This window comes from Protopterus annectens, chromosome 2.part0 (assembly GCF_019279795.1).
Source record: "Protopterus annectens isolate FY-2018-M chromosome 2.part0, PAN1.0, whole genome shotgun sequence".
NCBI classification, from domain to species: Eukaryota; Metazoa; Chordata; order Ceratodontiformes; family Protopteridae; genus Protopterus; species Protopterus annectens.
The window spans coordinates 1,728,125,308-1,728,145,207 of NC_056728.1; the positions used below are offsets into that span (position 1 = coordinate 1,728,125,308).

A 19,900-nucleotide genomic window follows, 5' to 3' on the forward strand; every position below is an offset into this window, starting at 1 on the left:
CTTGGAATCACCTTCAGTTGGCCAAAGTCTGTGTTGCTGCCATCTCAACGAATAAGATTCATAGGGGTAGAGATAGACTCAAACCAAATGCGGGTCTATCTACCTACAGACAGAATTCGAACCATACAGACTCAAGTTTGAGCCTTACTTCCCAGGTCCAAAGCCCCAGCCAGAATGGTCCTGCAGCTATTGGGATCCATGTCCGCCACGGTTCTTCTAGTCCCCTTGGCAAGGTTGCACATGAGAATTCTCCAGTGGCTTCTTTCAGTTCAGTGGACCTTTCAGGAACTCCCTCTCAGTCACCTCATATGGATCACGGAAACATGCAAACGGGACCTTCGCTGGTGGCTAGTGCCCTCCAATTTGGATCAGGGACGACCCTTTGTTCCACCTCCTCCTGCGGCCACTTTGACCACGGATGCCTCCCAGATGGGGTGGGGGGGCATTCCCTGGGCAGGTCAGTCCAAGGCAAATGGCACCCAGAAGAGACCCTACTTCATATCAACATCCTAGAAATGAGAGCGGTGCTTCTGTCCCTCCAAGCCCTTCACGATTACCTCCCTCAGGGCGTAATTGCCATTCACTCAGACAACATGTCAGTTGTCTGGTACCTGAACAAACAGGGAGGGACCAGATCCTATCCTCTTTGCAGAGAAGCCGTGAGAGTTTGGGAATGGGCAGTTTCGACCAAACGCTTCCTAGTGGCTACTCACATACCGGGCAAGTCCAATGTGATAGCCGACAGATTGAGCAGAACCATCCTATCTCCAAATGAATGGTCACTGAATATGACAGTTGCAAGTCAGATTTTCAGCAAATGGGGAGTTCCGTGTTGCGACCTCTTCGCGACTCCTCTGAATGCAAAGTGCAAAGAATTCTTCTCCCTAACCCCGGCTCCGGGGAAGAGCCCCATGGACACACTAGACCGTCCTTGGCCCACCGGCTTGCTTTATGCCTTCCCTCCAGTTCCTCTTCTTCCCAAGGTGATTCAAAAGGCATCTCTCTTGGGGAGCAAAATGATCTTAATTGCTCCTTACTGGCCTCGTCAAGTGTGGTTCCCCTATCTTCGGAAACATGCTCTGGAAGGTCCATGGTTCCTGGATCAGATCCCAGATCTATTGGTTCATCAGTCTGGACTATTCCACCAGTCCCTACACACATTAAAATTGACGGCTTGGCTCCTCCTCTTCCGACGATAGTCAGGAGTCATACATTGGATCCAGATGTTGTGTGCATATTATCTTCGGACCATAAGTCTGCTACAAAGAAACTGTATTCTAGCAAATGGAAAAGATTTGCTATTTGGGCTCAACTCCGGGGCCTGGACCCCATTTCTGTTCCCGTGGCAGAAGTACTAAAATTTTTGACTTCTCTTTTCAATCAGGGCTCTTCAGTTTCTACCATCAAAGTACAATTGGCAGCAATTTCTAATTTTCACGAATCCTTAGACCCACCTTTAATGAGCAACAGATTGTGTAAGACCTTCTTGAAAGCTGCTGCTCTATTAAGACCTCCGATTTCTCATCCTGCACCTCCATGGGATCTCGATATAGTGTTACGCGCCTTGACTTCTTTCCCCTTTGAACCGGCAGCTACATGTGATCTAAAGTTTCTATCATGGAAGACAGCCTTTCTGGTGGCGATTACTTCTGCCAGAAGAGTTTCAGAGCTTCAGGCTTTGTCGGTAAAACCCCCGTACTTGGTTTTTCACAAAGATAGAGTATCCCTCAGGCCAAATCCTTCCATTGTCCCTAAAGTTTGTTCTAGTTTCTGCTTACAACAATCGTTAGAGCTTCCAGTTTTTTTCCCAAAATACTCTAACAAAGCGGAGTTCATATTCCACACACTAGATGTCCACAGACAGTTACGTTTTTATTTAGACAGGACCAAACAAACAAGGAAAACAGATCAGTTGTTTGTATCCTTTGCAGACAATAAATTGGGCAAAGCTGTCACAAAGGTCACTATTGCCAAATGGATCAGGGACTGTATTACTCAAGCTTATTTTTATTCTAACAAAGAGCTTACCACTTCTGTCAAAGCTCATTCTACAAGGGCTATGGCTACTTCGATAGCATTTCATTCTAAGCTTGCTATTAGTGACATTTGTGCTGTGGCTACATGGTCTTCCCCGCACACTTTTATTTCCCACTACAAATTGGATGTGGCATCTAGAGGACGAGCTTCATTTGGTTCCACAGTGCTCAGGAGTGTTTTCCAGTGAGCCACCCGGGATTTAGGTGCTAGGGACGCTGTCCCATCAGTACAGAATGTAGGCGAGATAGGATCACATAACATCTTTTAGTTATGTACTCACCATAACTTTAGATGTTTGGGATCCATCTCACCTACATTCCTAATAACCCACCCTCCTTCCCCCTTCCTTGGAGATCAGAGGATATCAGAAAGTCCGAATCCTGTTGTTTCATCTTGAAACATCTAACAATGTTATATAAACAAGTTGTGCATGTGTGCATGAATGCGGACAAACAAGATCTGGGGGATTAGTGGTGGTGCATCCTGGGATAAAGATAGCTCAGCCAATAAGAGGCCTCGCTCTATAGCATAAGCGTGCCGAGTCGGAGCCGAGGGATCGGCTCCGAGCCCATCAGTACAGAATGTAGGCGAGATGGATCCCAAACATCTAAAGTTATGGTGAGTACATAACTAAAAGTTTTAAAGGGAATTGACATTCCAACCTTTTTTATGCAAAGATCAGAAGTGGATTTCACACAGGTTGTTGTTGTGTCTTTCGGCTTATCCCGGTTAGGAGTCGCCACAGGATTTCACACAGGTATTTGATTATATTATTGTCTGTTTTGCTGCATAATGCTCAAATTAATTTAAGACTGAGTATAATACTGCTGTTCAGGCAGAAGTGTGCAGGAAATGTCCACACTACATCTTTGTTGGGTTATAATTACCTCAGAAGGAAAAGTTCTACACATTTCATCTAGAGTTCTTATGACTGCAAATGTGGTTTCATCTAAAGTCTGTGCACTGAGAAAGGTAATATGCTGATATTAAGTTCAGCATAGTGATATACTGAAATTCAGAAGAAAATGACACTCAAAAGTTCTTTACTGTTTCCATGTCTTCTTGTCATTTTCTGATTTTTTCAGATGTTGCAAAGAAGGAGTGATGTATGGTCTTTTATAATAGGTACCAAACATGAAATGTTTCACAGATATTTCAATATAAAATGAACAAACGAATGAAGACGAACAACAAACATGATCTAGCATTATTGCTTTACTCATTCACTATTAGAAGTGGGTATGTGACTTCCACTCATAGGTATGTAGCACAAATCAGGAACATATCATTACTGAGCTGCCATTATATTAGGCATAAAGCATCTATGCATCTCTTGCATATACTTAAGTGCACTGCATGAAGTTAAAGGGTATGACTAGTTTCATAGGTTCTTAGTATGCTGTTGATCTGGCCAACAAAATTGTAGCCTAGCTAATGATGTGAATATTTTCTGTGGCTTAGTGGTAATTCATGCAGTCTATTGTGTCAGTGGTGTGGGGTTCGAGACTGGCAGAGGTCTTTTGGTTGGGAGGGTGGCCTAATGGTTAAGGTGTTTGTCTTACAAACACAAGGTGCAGGGTTTGAGTCTCACAAGGGATAATTGGCTAGACTTAAAATGGCTCGCAAGGGCAGTTAGCTTAGTACTAATCTATGAACACCTAATACCAGACCCCAGTTTAGAGTTGTTCCCTTTCCATAAAAGCAAGAGGGTCCAGACTGGAGATGTATTTATGACTGTCCATCCAAGCATGTAGGTTATGCTTAATAATGGTCATGTAGCTACTCTGATTTACCTCTAAAGAGAGGCTATTCCATAAAAGAGGTGTACTCTACAAATATCTCTGTCATGCTAACAAAGTCTGTTTATGTGTTGCTGCTAGTTTAGGCCTCTTGAGTGGGTGCAGGACAAGATGTAAGGGTAAAGATTGAGGAGAATTTGTCTGCTAATAAGTTGGCAATACCCTCAGGGGTCAAGTATGCATAGTTATTTTGCATTAATTCAGAGCATTGTGGTTACTGTTTCTTATGATCCCAACATAGCTGATGAAGACTTTATTGTTGTCTTTAGCATTGGTGGTGACTTACAATTATTACTTTCTCTTGGACTATTTGATAATGTTTCTAAGCTCTTTATTGATCGTTCTTAAGCTTTTCTGAAGCTGATGGGGTATTAAGTTAAGGGCTAGGAGTGTCTTCCGCCTGCTGTATAATTTGTTGATTCTGGGGTTCCACCAAATTGGTTTGTTGTTTAACTGGCCACTATATTTAATTTATGTCTTATAACGACCAAGGTCTCAATGAGTGTTTGGAGGTGGGCATAGAATTTATCCATGAAAACTGCAGTGTGTGTGAAGCAGGACCAACTATGAGAAGAAAGTGTTTAGATTTCATCAAGCCATCAATTAGATGGGGTAGATTTGGCATAGAGTAGAATCTAAGATGAAAGGATTTTTGATGTGACTCAGGTTTTACGGTTCTGCACAGTGGTCATATTTGATGAGCAATTTATCAACTATGGGCCATCACAAAAGGGCAACCGTATTTGTGAGAATCATGTCTAATTTTGTGAACCCCTCATTAAGATTATACATCCAAGGAGTTGACATTAATGAAATCCAAGAATCTCTGTGCAAATTTGTTTGTGATAATATGATTCCCCAGTTAATGGAGGGCAGTTGGCCACCCAAACGTATACTGTTTGACAGTAATGTGAAGGATGTCATTTTGTTAAGATATGCCTGCAGATGTCATACAGGGGAATGGCAGTTGGTGACAACATGGTACATGGATTTGTATTATAAGAAGAATATAGACAAGTTCAAGGTCATTGTTCTGCATTATAGGTCTGGAGGTGAAATACTTTCTTTGGAATGCAGATATGCCCCCAAAAAATACAATGTCTGATTCAGAGATGGATCTGAAGGAGTGGTAAGCATTAAAACCCTGCTCTGTGGGTTTTACTTTTCACTGCTTTTGCTTTAAGACAATATTTCAGTAACTTTGTATGCATAAGTATTTTCAAGGACTAGGAATGCCTGTAACGAGTGTAACTTCTTGTTTAGACAGCTATCACTGGGAAGTTATTTTTGGAAATAAAATTAACAATGTATGTTTGTTTAGCAGCTATATATTTTATTTATTTATTGATATTTCAATATACATCATGAGATATAATTCTAAAAAATGTGTTAGAGTAATTTAAGTGCATTCAGAGATATGGTATACCTAGGTTTCACAAGTAGTCCATAGAAGAACAGAGTTATCTTAATAATCTAATTGTGTGTATATGTGCTTGTGTGTGAGTATGTGAGTGAGCATGTGTGTGTGTGTCTCTGTGTGTGTGTGTGTGTATGTGTTTGTGTGTGTTTATGTGTATCTCTCTCTCTTTAAATATATATATATGTGTGTGTGTGTGTGTGTGTGTGTGTGTGTGTGTGTGTGTGTGTGTGTGTGTGCGTCTGTTACAAAATAATAAAATTTACTTTTGTATAATGTACTGTCGCCTGTCTGACGCACAAAGATAAATGTGACAGAGTATTCAGAATTGTAGTTATGCTAAAAGTGAGCGCTACGGCTTGGAATGCTACAAGTTCTCCTCTTGTTTCATGAACTGGCTAGTAAACTGTTCGTCAGAAAAATGTAGGCAAAACATAACAGCTAAACAAAGCAGTTCTGTGTATATATAGTGCACATGGGGCTGAGTTTTTAAAATGGTACATTAAAACCTAACCTGATTGCCTTTAGGAACATGATTCTTAGGTTTGATGCTTTATTTATAATTGGTTCCACTTAGGACTTGAATGCCTGATAAACAATATATATTATTTTGGCAGTCACACTGAAGCAAACTGTAGCAACATGCAAACAGTGTAGTTGACAGATCTTATAAAACCTGAGACTTAGTTTTGTGGAACTCTATCTTCTACTTATATCTACTGTAGATCTCATTTGCACTCAGTTGCAAATCTGCTATAAAACTCAGATTATGCTGAGACAGCCTCAAATAGGTTTCAAAGCCAGACGTGAAAGTTTTCTGGGACACAAAAAAAAGATAATGCAAACAGCTGGAACGGAGTATACCTCCACAGTAAATATATGCTGTTGTTACATTGCAGTATATGCATGGAAGGGGGTATACAACCACAGTAAAGAGATGCTGTTATCACATTGCAGTATACATATGGAAGAGAGTATACAACCACAGTAAAGAGATGCTATCACATTGCAATATATGGAAGGAAGGGGGAATAAATACAACCCCAGTAAAGATATACTGTTCTCACATTGCATTGTACACATGGAATGGGGTGTACTACCACAGTGAAGAGATGCTATCACATTGCAGCATACACATAGAAGGTGATATATCGCCCAGTGAAGAGATGCTATTATTACATTGCACTATATGCATGGAATGGTGTATACCATACCAGTTAAGAGATACTGATATTACATTGTACTATCCACATGGAAGGGGGTATACCACACCAGTAAAGAGATGCTGTTAGCACACTGGAGAATACACATAGAAGGGGGTATACCACCACAGTAAAGATATGCTGTTATCACATTGCAGTATATCCATGGAAGGGGGTATACAACCCCAGTAAAGATATGCTGCTATCACATTGCAGTATATGCACAGACGGGGGTATATCACCCCAGCAATGAGCTGCTGCTACGATATTACAGTGCATGCACAGAAAGGGATATACCACCACAGTAAAGATATGCTATCATATTCAGTATATGCATGCAAGGGGGTATACCACCACAATAAAGATATGCTGTTATCACATTGCAGTATATGCATTGAAGGGGGAATATGACCACAGTAAAGATTTGCTGTTATCACTTTGCAGCATATGCATGGAAGGGGTATACAACCCCAGTAAAGATATGCTGTTATCACATTGCAGTATATGCATGGAAGGGGGTATACAACCCCAGTAAACATATGCTGTTATCACATTGCAGTATATTCACAGAAGGGGATATGCCACCACAGTAAAGATATGCTGTTATCACATTGCAGTATATGCATGGAAGAGGGTATACAATTCCAGTAAAGATATGCTGTTATCACATTGCAGTATATGCATGGAAGGCAGTATACCACCACTGTAAAGATATGCTGTTATCACATTGCAGTATATGCATGGAAGGGGTATACCACCCCAGTAATGAGATGCTATTATCATATTGCAGTATACACGTGTACCTGTTTAAAATAATGAACCAGTCTTGTTAAGCATATTTTTGAAGCAGGCAATTTTTCTTGAGATTTTGCCTTCAGAAAACCTGAAACAATAGAGCAATATGATGCTATCTTGTTGACTTGTGAACAAAATTTGCAGGTATTAAATAATGAAGCAACTTCTGAAAACAAACAATGGCATCAGGCTTAAGTATTTATCCAGAAATGGATTGAGAGGCACATATGATATCTTGTATTACCAATGTTTTAATCAAAGATTCCTTCATCAACATCTGCTAAAACAGTGAAACAGATTGTGACTTAGGGTAGTTTTGCCTTATGCAACTGTCTCATTACTTGATACACTGTATAAATGATGAGCAGAACAAGTGAATGGACAAAATATATGTCAAGATGTGCCAAAGTTGACTGAAATACAACACTGGCATGGCCGAAGTAGCACTGGGACTTGAAGTGTGATAAGAAGTTAGTGGCTGGCAGGTATATTTCAGAATGTTAGCTTTTGATTTGTTTATCTTCTTAGCTGCCAGCAAGTTAAAAGGAGTCCTATTCAAGGCAAGAAAATGATTTCTGTTTCTTGCTTGGCTGTTAATGGTAGCCTGCAGCTATTTATTTTACCTGGGTACCTTGTCTGAGTAGGATCATTTGGCCTTTCTAGAGATTTCATAAAGCTGATAACTTCCCCATGTTCTGCAGATTACACTTTTGCAATAACTTATGTCACAAACCCAAACATAGTACATCTGTACATAATGTAGCAGACATATTTTGAAGTAATATATTTTTGAAAATGTGTTTACTTTTATATACTTATTCAGTCATCCCCTTGTTTAGTAAATGTGTTAGGCCTTTCAAACTGTTTTCAACAATAGGCTAACAATGTGGAAATAAAATGGCATATTCAAAATTATGTGGTGCGTTATTGGTACAAGTAAAAGTTTCAATAATAAGGATGTAAATGTGCTTCAATCGTATTAGCTCATGCACTTTACATTAATTAATGCTGTTTACAAATCTTAGTCAACAAGTCAGCCATTTTAACTATTGCATTGACAATTAAAAGAAAACAGATAAAATTAGAAAGAAGAATTAAAAGATAGTTTTCATGGGGATTAGGTAGTAGCAAGGATTAATGGAAAAAGCAATGTTGTAACCTTGAAAATCTTGCTGAGTTAAATGTGTATTTTAATCATTGATAGTGTGGTACTGTTTAAACTCACCATGAATGTTACACACATCTTCCAGGGACCAACGTTTGGGCAGAAGGTATTCTGTAAGTAGTGCAAATAATGGGCAAGGCTTTACCAATGGGTGTGAATGTAAGAAAACAATAACAACATTCAAAGTAATACTAATGTGACTGACTACTGTTTACATGGTATATATTCTTAAAGTTGCTTTGCTGATTTCTTAGTTATTTGCCCTACTATATTTTGCCTTTGTCTTTATATTTTTTTTGGGACTGTGGTGTTTGAAGAATTTAGCTTCTTGCTTCTTATATTTTCATTAGTTGTATGCATATATTTGCTGTGGCCTTTCTCCTTCTGTGTGAGCTATGAAGCTATGGGTTTACTGATTGTATTATATTTTCCATGCCATTGTCATCCAAGTTATAGCTATAAATGTGCATGACTAGCTCCTTATCAACTTAAGTAATGATAAACTGATAAATTAAATATACTGATGAAAAGGGCTGTTTATATCACTCTTTTTTTTATTGTTAGCTGATAAATAGTAACTTCCTTTGAAACTAGATTTTAGAAAGGACAGTTTTCACTAAACAGATGCTGTTATTCAACAGGAAAATAGATGGGATAACTGTAATATTGGCCATTTAAACCATTGGACCTCAGCAATAAGGTTATGAAATCATAGAGGTGAATGAAGTACTAAACTTGTTTCCAAATTCACAGAAATCATAAACATTTGTCACTGTAACATGAATCCCAGATTACATGAGCAGAAGTTTTATTAAGAATATTTGGTAAATAATGGATATTAACCTATACCAGAAAAAACACAACTCTGCTTAAATGATAGAAAAACAAAAATACAGATTAAAATCATGTGTTTCAAAATAATGACATATGTTTATAAGTCTTTTCTTAATAATAAAACTTTATTTTTTGCAGGTAAATTAGTGATGATTATAACGGAATACATGGAAAATGGCTCGTTGGATACTTTTCTACGGGTAAGAAATTAATGCATATCAGTGCTGATGCAAAGGAAATTTTCACAGTTAATAAATCAATAGCTAGATTGTAATGTGTACATATGGTGTTTAACTGAATGATTACAATTGTGATATGTAGAGTTACATTTGCACCAATTAAAATATACCAGGTAGTTAATCTTCTTTACAAATGGTTTGTGGCACAATGCTGCACATGAAATTATAATGTCACCATTGTACAGGGACTCAAAGACCCAGTTTGTTTATTCATTTTGCCCCCATGCTTGCCAACCATTAAATTTCACCTCTGTCAGACATTATACTGTTGGGAGGTATCATCCAGTCAGTCAAAATGGTGCTTTATGTTTCTAACAGCACCCCAGTAATAAGAACATTTTCATTTTACTGCTTAAGCTCAACTCTGGAGATGATGTGAGCAGCTGCATCATTGCAAGGGATACCTATATTCACTTGTCCATGTATCTATGCCCTCCAACAGATTCCAAAACATGTTATTTTCTTTAAATTGGTCTGCTCTACCCAAATTTTCCTAGTACCAACTCTCTGCATTATTGCACATATCTAATCAGTGACTGAGGCCCTGACATCAGAACATCACGTACCTGGCTGGAACTATCATCTCTCACCACATCACATCACATTATGGGCATGGCCCATCTAACTGCTTGCATTGACAAGCCTCCAAGTTGTTGATCAGACTCAGGTTATATGGGTCATTGTCATGACTTTGTCACTCTGCAATACTAGTGGAGACTCATAGACCTGATTTTATATAACACTCTGCTGGTATCCATGCCTTAATATATGTTAGTCTCCATACTAAATCATGCACTAAGACATCATCACAACAGAACTTCCATCTTCATTTACTTTAGTAATATATAACATTTTCAGAAATATACCTTATCAGTCAACTATTTTAAACATTCCTCTCTTACATTACTTATTAATAAAGCATTTAGTATACTTGGTGGAGAACAATGCAAGCAATTTCCAGCAGAAGACAATGACAGAAAAAATGCACGTGCAAAAAATATATACAGTTATTGTTACACTAAGAGTAGTGGTCACAAATATCAGCAATAAGAAAATAAAGTTATTTGAGATTGTTGAACTCATTTTTTCTGCATATTTATACAGAGTCACAGACACTAGGAGAAGGAACCCTAAATATCATGCCTGGCAAGATAAAGTCTGTGCTTCAAAATATACAATAAGCAGACGGCATGAAGATATTGTCCTTTGCATTAGATGCAAAATAAAGACAAAAAGAACTTAGCAACTGCCATGGTAAGAAAGCATCATTATGGGTCATTCTAGAGGCATAGTAAAATTAGGGATTGTCACATCCATGTTCATGCAACACAGGACAGGAATTTAACTTTTATTTAAAATAGTGCCTCTGTCATAGCCTTCTGCCTTTTAAAATGTTACTGTCAAGGTGCTAAGAGAACTTGGTGATATATTATATAAAAGTTAAACTTTAGAATCAAGATCTTTAAATGTCTTCAGGATATAATGCAGTGAGCTTGAAAGTTATTAAAATGGTAATAATTATTTAAATTTTTATTTAACCATTGAAACAAAACAAGAAAGACAGCAATGTTAAGTACACAATAGGGTATATAAAACTGATTTCCACCCCACCAGAATGACATGTAAATGTATATATCTATATCTATCTATCTATCTATATATATATATATATATATATATATATATATATATATATATATATATATATATATATATATATAAAAAAAACACACACACATATATATATATATATATATATATATATATATATATATATATGTGGGATCCGGACACATGCTCGACTAGCATATGTCTGAATCACAAAACATCGAACACACATACACGAAAGCGCTTAACATCGATAAGTGCTTCCGTGTATGTGTGCCTATTTCGTAGATCGGACTACAGTGTGGGTAAGGGAAAATTCCCTTTTCCCCACTGTAGTGCAATCTCGGAGTGAGAATAATAAAGTAGGGGGGTGTTGGGGGTGCAGGGCAGAAACATAGATTTTTTTTTTGAGCTACACATACAGGGAAGTGCTTTTCGATGTTAAGTGCTTTCGTGTATGTGTGTTCGATGTTTTGTGATTTGGACATATGCTAGTCGAGCATGTGTCCTAGACCCATGTGTATATATACATATATATATATATATATATATATATATATATATATATATATATATATATAGATAGATATAGATATAGATATATATCTGTCTAGGACTACTCTTACAGTACTAGCATACAGTAACAGGGTAATGCTTGCTTAGCTGTCATAAACAGGGTAATTCTAAAGTGGCAAAACTTGGATGGTCAGTTATTGACCTAATGTTGCTAATGGAGCTGATCAAAAAAGTTAAAAGTAAATAGGGGGTTGGCATCTGAATAAAGAAGTTGCCATTAACATATAATCATAGAAGTTATGGTAAATGTTGCTTGCACACATTTGCACATCTCTGAGACTATTCCACTACTTGACGGCTAGAGTGTTTTGACTAAATAGAGGTCAATGTTAGCTGAAATCTATGGGAAGGTCATCACTGACCCCTCCCCTCTTTCATTTTAGATTTGATCAGTGTGTCACTTCAGCTGTTTCAACATCTCTCAGTTCAGAGCCAGTGTCCTACCTTTTTTGACAGTCATACCTTTAATTTGCAATTTCAATCAAATTCAATACAGCCATCTCTTAGTTTGACCATCCTTGCCTCCTCTTGTCTTCTTAGCATTTCTCCCATATCTGTTTTAACAGATTGCCTTCTGTGTTCCTCCACATGTGACCGGACTAACCTAATCTGTTGTCTTTGACCTTCTCTACAAAGGAGGCTACCTTGGCGTTCACTCTGATATCCTCATTTCATCCTCTGTCTCACATTATGCATCCCATTACCCATTCCAGGTGCTTCATCTCCATTAATTGAAGCTTTTTCAGCTGCCCTGCATTCACTGTCCAAGTTCCTGTGCCATATGTAAGCACTGGCTGCACAAATATGTTTTTGTACCTTACTTTCATGTTTGTTTGTATTTTGATGTCACACATTACTCCCATGACCCTCTGCCAGTTGGCTGCAGCACCTCTGATTCTAGCTTTGACTTCCTTTCTCAACCGTACCTCACAGATATGGGAAGCTGTTAACCTGCTCCTCTATTTTCTCTTCTTTCTGCTTTGAACTTCTACTCATTTCTTGCATTTTTGCCATGACCATTGTCATATCTATACTCATTTTCATTCCATATATCTTCATTTTTATATTCCAGTTCTCTATCTTTTCTTGTGTGGACTTTGCTTATAGTGCCACATTGCCTGCATACAGTAACCTTTTCATTTATCCCCTCCAGTGTGCTTGCTGATGTAGTCTGCCACTAGCATGAGCAGACGTTTGCTCAAAGCTAACACTAATGCACACCCACTCCCATTAGAATCCCCGCTGAGAGTCAGAAATGTGTCTGCTATTGGGTATTACTACTCCCTGGCCACAGCCTGTGCTAAATCTAATAATGTTTCTGGGACATCAAGCCATCACAGGGCTGTCTAAATCATTCTCAAGGCCTTGCCAAAGGTTTTCTCAAAGTCTAATAATCCCAAATGGACTCTTTCCTCACCTCTAACCTCTTTTCCACTATCTGATTCTCCCTGAATATCAGGTCAGTCACAGTGCAACCTGATATAAATCTAAACTGCTCATCTTTCATTTTAATTTCTCCTACTCTGTGATTTCATTTGTCAATGACCTCCTCTAGCAATTTCATGCAGTGTGAGAGACATTAGATACTTCTGTTCTACCCATAGTTGTGAATACCCTGTCATTCTTATACACTGATACAATATTAGAAATGTCATTTGCTGGCATCCCTTATAAATGTCTGAATGCAAAAAAAAAAAAAAAAAAAAGGCACAACACAGGCCAGGTATAAAGTGTTTATTATAAGACACAAAACAAACATGTTTACACTACATATCTTTTTCAGGTAATACACCATAATGAAACTAATCTTTATATAACAGTCCTAAAACCACATGCTAGTGACATCACACTGCCATTAAAATAAACATCCTGAAATTAACACTAATTAATGTCTCAAACTTCTCTCTTTTAATACCGGTTTAAAGATACAGATTCAATCAACCCAGGATAACTATAAGATTTTGACCATAAAATCCACTTAAGTCCTGTGACTTTTGCATGATGTAGCAGATTACCACTCCTAATATTTAGCTTCACTATTCCTAAAACTTGAAATTTATATGACTGCTCTTCTCACTTATCAATAACATGTCTTAACAGGGCATTCAACTTAACATGTCAAGAAATACCTGAAACTTGTTCGTAAATGCGTTCCTTAAACATCCTGTTAGTTTTATCAACATAATATGCATTACATAGATTAAATTATGGTAACTACATTAAATGTTTAGTGCAATGACTAACATAAATCTTAAGATTGTATGCAATACGGGTTTTACTGGACCTTCCACCCTTTACCCTCTTAGTTCTGTCTGGCCTGTCTCCCTCAGATCCTGACAACCCTTTACCCCTTAGCTCTCTCTCTGGCCTCTCTCCCAAAGATACTCACAAATATGGATGGACAGTTTCCTGTGGTTTCTCCTGCCAGTCTGGTTGATTTGGGAATCCTGAGACAGTGTAGCACCTGCCTCATGTGCATGGACACCCTTCAACTACTACCACCTAGGAACACAATTTGTGAGAGATGCAATTACATTAAGAACATAGAGTCTATGCTCTCTCTCTCACACAAGCCATTATATCCGGCATTAAGAAGGTTGTCAGCAAAAACACCAAATCTCAAACACCACCCAGACCTACAGAACACCCACCCACCCACGTATGTGTAGATCCTCAACAAAAACATACCCAAACAAAAGAGACCACCGAGGCAAAAACACACACAACCTCCATTGCCCACTGCACCACACACCACACATAGTCCACACACCTGTGTCTCACAGCCACTAAGGCCTAAACATAAACACAATATATTAGTCATAGGAGACTCCATTGTGAGACACACAGGTGTGCCTGTCACCAGGCTGGATAAGGATAAAGTCACAGTTAGCTGTTTGTCAGGTGCCAGAATCCAACATATAACCCACGCACTCAAGTATCTCAATAACAGGTACTGTTAGCACTCTGTCGTATTCCATGTTGGCATGAATGACTTGAGATGTAGCTCCCTGGAGTATATGAAGAGAGACATGACAAGGCTCACTGAATATGTGGCCTAGGCATGTATGTTTCTAGCCTTAAGCAGCATTCTACTGTCACTCAGAATGATGCCTCAATATAAACAGAAAATGATTGACTTTAACATTTGGCTTAGTTTCTGGTGTCATTCCAAGGGGATCGAAGACATGATCTACAGACCACGATGCTTTGCTAGAGATGGCCTGCATTTTCTCCCTTGGACTTCAGGCTTCTGGCAAAGGCTCTGGCCTCCCCCATAGTGCCTTTTTTTAGGCAATGCCATGAGGTCAAAACTACTAACAAGAAAAAATCATCAAAAGCAAATTAAAGATCATGCTGCAAGGTCATGCTGCTAAACACTAGGAGTCTTAACATGAAACTGCACTCATTGCAAGCATTCTTAACCCTAGAAGATGCTGTCATTTGTGCAGTCACAGAAACCTGGTTCAAAGCTGTGGAGAGCACCACAGCCATACCAGTTTACTCATCCTACCATACATTCAGACCCCGTACTGTGGGCAGCAAAGCAAATGGAGGTGGAGTTGCAATATATATTAAAGACATACGCACCTCTAGGCTGGTCAAACAGTAAAATGCACAAGAGACACTCCAGGTGCAGTTAACTGTTGACAAGGCCTCCAACTTTGATTCAAGATGCCCACTCCACCTATTTGGATCCCTTTGAATCTATCAAGATTCAACCTTTAACCTGATCCTGGGTGACTTTAACTATCCAACCATAGACTGGAAGAACTACTCATGCCATAACACAAATACCCAAAGATTCCTTGATTTCATCAATGCAAACACCTTGGACCAGCTGGTTGACACCCCCACAAGATGTGATAATATCTTGGACTTGGTATTAAGCAAGATGAGCAACCACTGCAGCATCCCTACATAGTCATCCTCCCTGGTAAGATACAACCACAAAAACGGTCACTTTCAAAGTCACCCCCCCCCCCCGCCATAGCTAGGGTCAAACAAAAAAACCTCCAAAGGTGATTACAACCTCCTGAGGGAAGGTATAAAGAGCTTAATAGCACCCTTGCCCTCCATAGGAACAGGCACATATGTCCAAACCTACACCAAATTACTATACAAGCATTTATATAGCTGCATGGAATCAGAAATAGCTGACAGGGCAAAATCATCCTCCTCATGGAGGACTAAACCTGTCTGGTGGACATTTACAATAAATAAACTCTATAATAAAAGGAATAAAATACTGTCTAGGGCCAAGAAGGAGTAGGTGCCTAATTGGAAGCAATCTCTCCTTAGCCTGAAAAAGCAAATAAGAGCACTAGTGAAATACTCCAAAGTAAACTTCGAGTCCAAACTGGCCACATCTACTAAAGGCAATCTTAAGACCTTCTTCACATATGTTTGCAATCTCAAAGGAAGCACTCAGATCTGCTCAGGACTGGTGGTCAAGGATACCACATACACAAATGCTGTAGATATAGACAACCTGCTGGCAGACAAGTTCAGTTAAAACTTCACCCCTCTGTCCCCCCCATCAGAAAATCATGACATGCCCAGCACCTGCCCCCCCCCCTCTCCTTATCCCTAGGGAGGAACTCATCACTGGCCTCTCAAAGGGAAAAAAATATAGCCTCCATGGGACCCAATAACATTCCCAGGCTGCATCCTACATGAACTCAGGCAGGAACTTGCAGCACCATTATGCACCCTATTCAACCAAGCCCTGAGTACTGGCTTTATCCCAACCAAGTGGAGTATAGCTACTGCCACCCCTTTGTACAAAGATGGAGCATCCAACGATCCAGGAAATTATAGACCTATCAGCCTAACTAGCCTGATCTGCAAGGCCATGGAATGAATTATCATAGACCTCGTTAACAAGGACATTGGCAATCTCCAAACACTCACTGCCACACACTTTGGTTTCGTCAAGAGGAGGTCATCCTATTAAATCTGGTCGACTTTTTTGAGACAGTCACCAAAGCTATGGATGAGGGAAGATTGTGCACACCATCTACCTTCACCCAGCCAAAGCCTTCAATACTATTCCCCACTTGGGTATAATAGATAAAATCTTTTAACTAGGCATCAATCCATATGTTTCCAGATGGGTAGCAAACTGTCTCACTGATAGAACCCACCTAGTCAAAATACGGAAAACCACCTGAAGCAGTAGACCTGTAATGAGTAGAGTACCTCAGGGATCAGTCTTGGGGCCTCTGTTATTTGGGATATATTTTTCTGAGGTGCAGGCCAAAACCAATGGGCTATGGCTGACTAAGTTTGCAGATGACTACAAGATGGGTGCTGTCACCAATTCCCCTAGTGATGTGAACATTCTCCAAGAGGTTCTCACCCAAACAAATGACTGTTGGCAGAAATATGACCTCAAACTGAATGCCAGAAAATGCATCATCATCCCCATTTGGGGAGAGTGACATTCCCATAAATGATCACATTAATAACAAGGTCTTAAGCACACAATCAGTTGTGAGGGACTTGGGCACCTAGGTTGATAGTAAACTGACTTTTGACCACCATATTGCCTCTGTTGTATGGAAAACTGTCTACATTGCTCACCTCATTAGTAAGGGTATCTCATCCATGGACAAGGAGGAGGTCATAATGTCCTGGTATTCTTGCTTTATATGACCCATTATTGAGTACAATGCCCTTTTTGGCATGCACCTCACAAAGCACATGCAGCAGCTGGAGACACCACAGAGGTTCCTCACCAGGAGAATCCAGGCCTTCAAACATCTACTCTACACAGACAGACTGAAAGCACTGTCCATCTACACAGTCTCATACAGACCCTTCAGAAGTGACTCTGTCTGGCATACAAAGCAATCTCAGACCCCTCGTTAATGGGACTGCTGCATACGCACAAGTCAAGATCCACTCAAGTAATTTACATGCGTGACCTCAACCTGGTCTGTGACATCAATAGGACTTGTTGGCAGGACAGATTTGTTTCCCAGAAACTCCCTCATTTGTGGAATAAACTCCCTCTCCACATCAAGCAGAGTAACTCATTATCCCTTTTTAAGCACAACCTGGATAACTGGATGTGGAACAGAAAATGCACCCCTGGGATTCCACCTGTGTCCCTACTGGACAGGGGCATTGGGTGCTGACTTGTCTGAACACGGGCTAAATTCTTGGCTAGGCTTGTAAGGGTCTTAGGCCCAATAGCTTAGTAACTTCCTATGATCCTATGACCATATAACATCTTGTTTAATTAATATAGGGGCAAACAGAGCATATCCTGTAACAAAAACTGCCTGATTTGATCTCCTATTATCATCCCTTTTGAATGACATCTGCCTTCAATCTTCACTATCTTTCAGTCATTTCTTTGCATCCTGATACAGAGTCTTTAAGTCAACTGCTGAATCACTTTCTAGTAGCTGGTAGAGTTTGTCTGTCACCTTATTCTTTGCCATTATAGCTGCCTTATTTGCATATTTAATAAAGCATCAGTATTTTATTATTTCCCAATATGGGATTCCCATGTGTATGCAAGTACTGCTCAAAGCCACCTGGCTCTGTGGCTTGAAGGGATAAAGCCTTACCTGCAACTCATATGACTCAAATTCAGTTAGTGACTCGTGCACTAAAGGCCTACATTAGGAACAGGAGGATTAAGTGGCAAATGATGACTCACTTACTCTGGGAGAGTAATTGGTAGCCCAGTGAATATTTCATTTCATACAAGTAGAAGCCTTCAGATAAAACAGCTATACCTTCAGATTGCCACTTTTCCTACCAAACTGATGATGACAGCTTTCAATAGTAGTCGGGTAGGACAACTCACATACAGGAGGACAGTGCATTCTTTACAGCCAACAAGGTCAATCTCAGGTGTAGATAGAAAAAAAAACATGATGGCTGCTGGATTGACGATACTTGCAGCTAGCCATCACCCTGCAGGGAAGAAATGGGTTGCTTGACTGGGAAGGGCTGATAGATGGCTGGTAATGACAGGACAAAAAGCATTAACAAAAAGATAAGCCAGTCTAGATTTCTGATAGTCGCAGCCTTTTTTAGGTTTCACAGCCATCTGCCTCTTCTGTCAAAATGTAGCTCCTCCATCTTCCACTTCCTTCTACTCCTGCAAGTGCACATTTAACAAAAAGGGATAAATGCGGGCATTCCCTTGCCCTCCAGTGGACTTTCTTGGACAAGCCATTCCTCTACCAAACCTCACATGCCTCCTGCACAGAGTCATTGACAAAATTAAATAAACCCTCCTAATTGCTCTAAAGAGCAATTTCCTGCTGTATTACAGAACATATAGTAGTAACAAAGCAGCGGTCTTTTTAAAATAGTGAAGTTTCTAGCCACATTTTAAGTAAACCTTCATCAAATTTCATAATCACACATGAATATAAACTCTTCCATCTTCTGGTTCCTCTCCCCTTGAATTAACATACAGACTACATACAAAAAAATTAAAAAACTACACATGCTGCTAAAGTCTCCCTCAGTCCCTTTAGCATGGAAAACCAAACTACCAATTTGTTTTCCAAAATGTTCCCGCTATACTCTTAGCTCATTAACCTCTCTTAGAGTGTCTGCCCTAAAACAGTATTAATTAAGCAGGGCATACAAATTAGTATCCTTATAATGATGAAGCTAAGCTGCAACTTCAAGACTGCTTCTACCTTATGTTACCTTTTTCCATGACTGCCATGCAGCAACAGGAGCCTAATACATGTCTCAGATGCCCCATAAATATTATACCTCTAAGATGTACATTTTCTGCACCCTATTAAACCAAGATACCCTACGTCACTTTCTTCTTTCACTCAGTATCCTACCGATTTGTCTTTGAGGATGTATTGTACAGAACCACAAATAAAATCAATAGTATTTTGGGGTCACCTGTCATCAGTATGATCTACTGGGAATTGCTAGTAAGCCCCAGTACAGACTGATTATCCATCCATTCAACAAAATTATTCTTAAACTCTTCCAAAACTGTTTGGGTTACAGCAGCTAAATGCAGCAGAAACAATTGCAAATACTGAAACTTTAATTACTGACAAAATGCATTAGAATCCCTCATTCAGAAAGGAAAACAGAGACAAGTCATATATGTGCTTCAGATATCTTAAGAAAAATAAGCTTATATTACATTTGATTTCTGTATACATATATATATATATATATATATATATATATATATATATATATATATATATATAGTCTCATAGATAGAC

At 39.1% G+C, this 19,900-nt stretch overlaps 1 protein-coding gene across 1 annotated transcript in view; it reads left to right on the forward strand.

Moving 5' to 3' along the window:
* EPHA8 (EPH receptor A8) overlaps positions 1-19,900 on the forward strand; it is a 2,987,396-nt gene that overhangs the window by 2,549,424 nt on the left and 418,072 nt on the right. Inside the window, exon 12 of the mRNA XM_044061766.1 lies at positions 9,388-9,449. Coding sequence (XP_043917701.1) covers positions 9,388-9,449 — 62 coding nt within the window. The remainder of the gene's footprint in view (positions 1-9,387; positions 9,450-19,900) is intronic.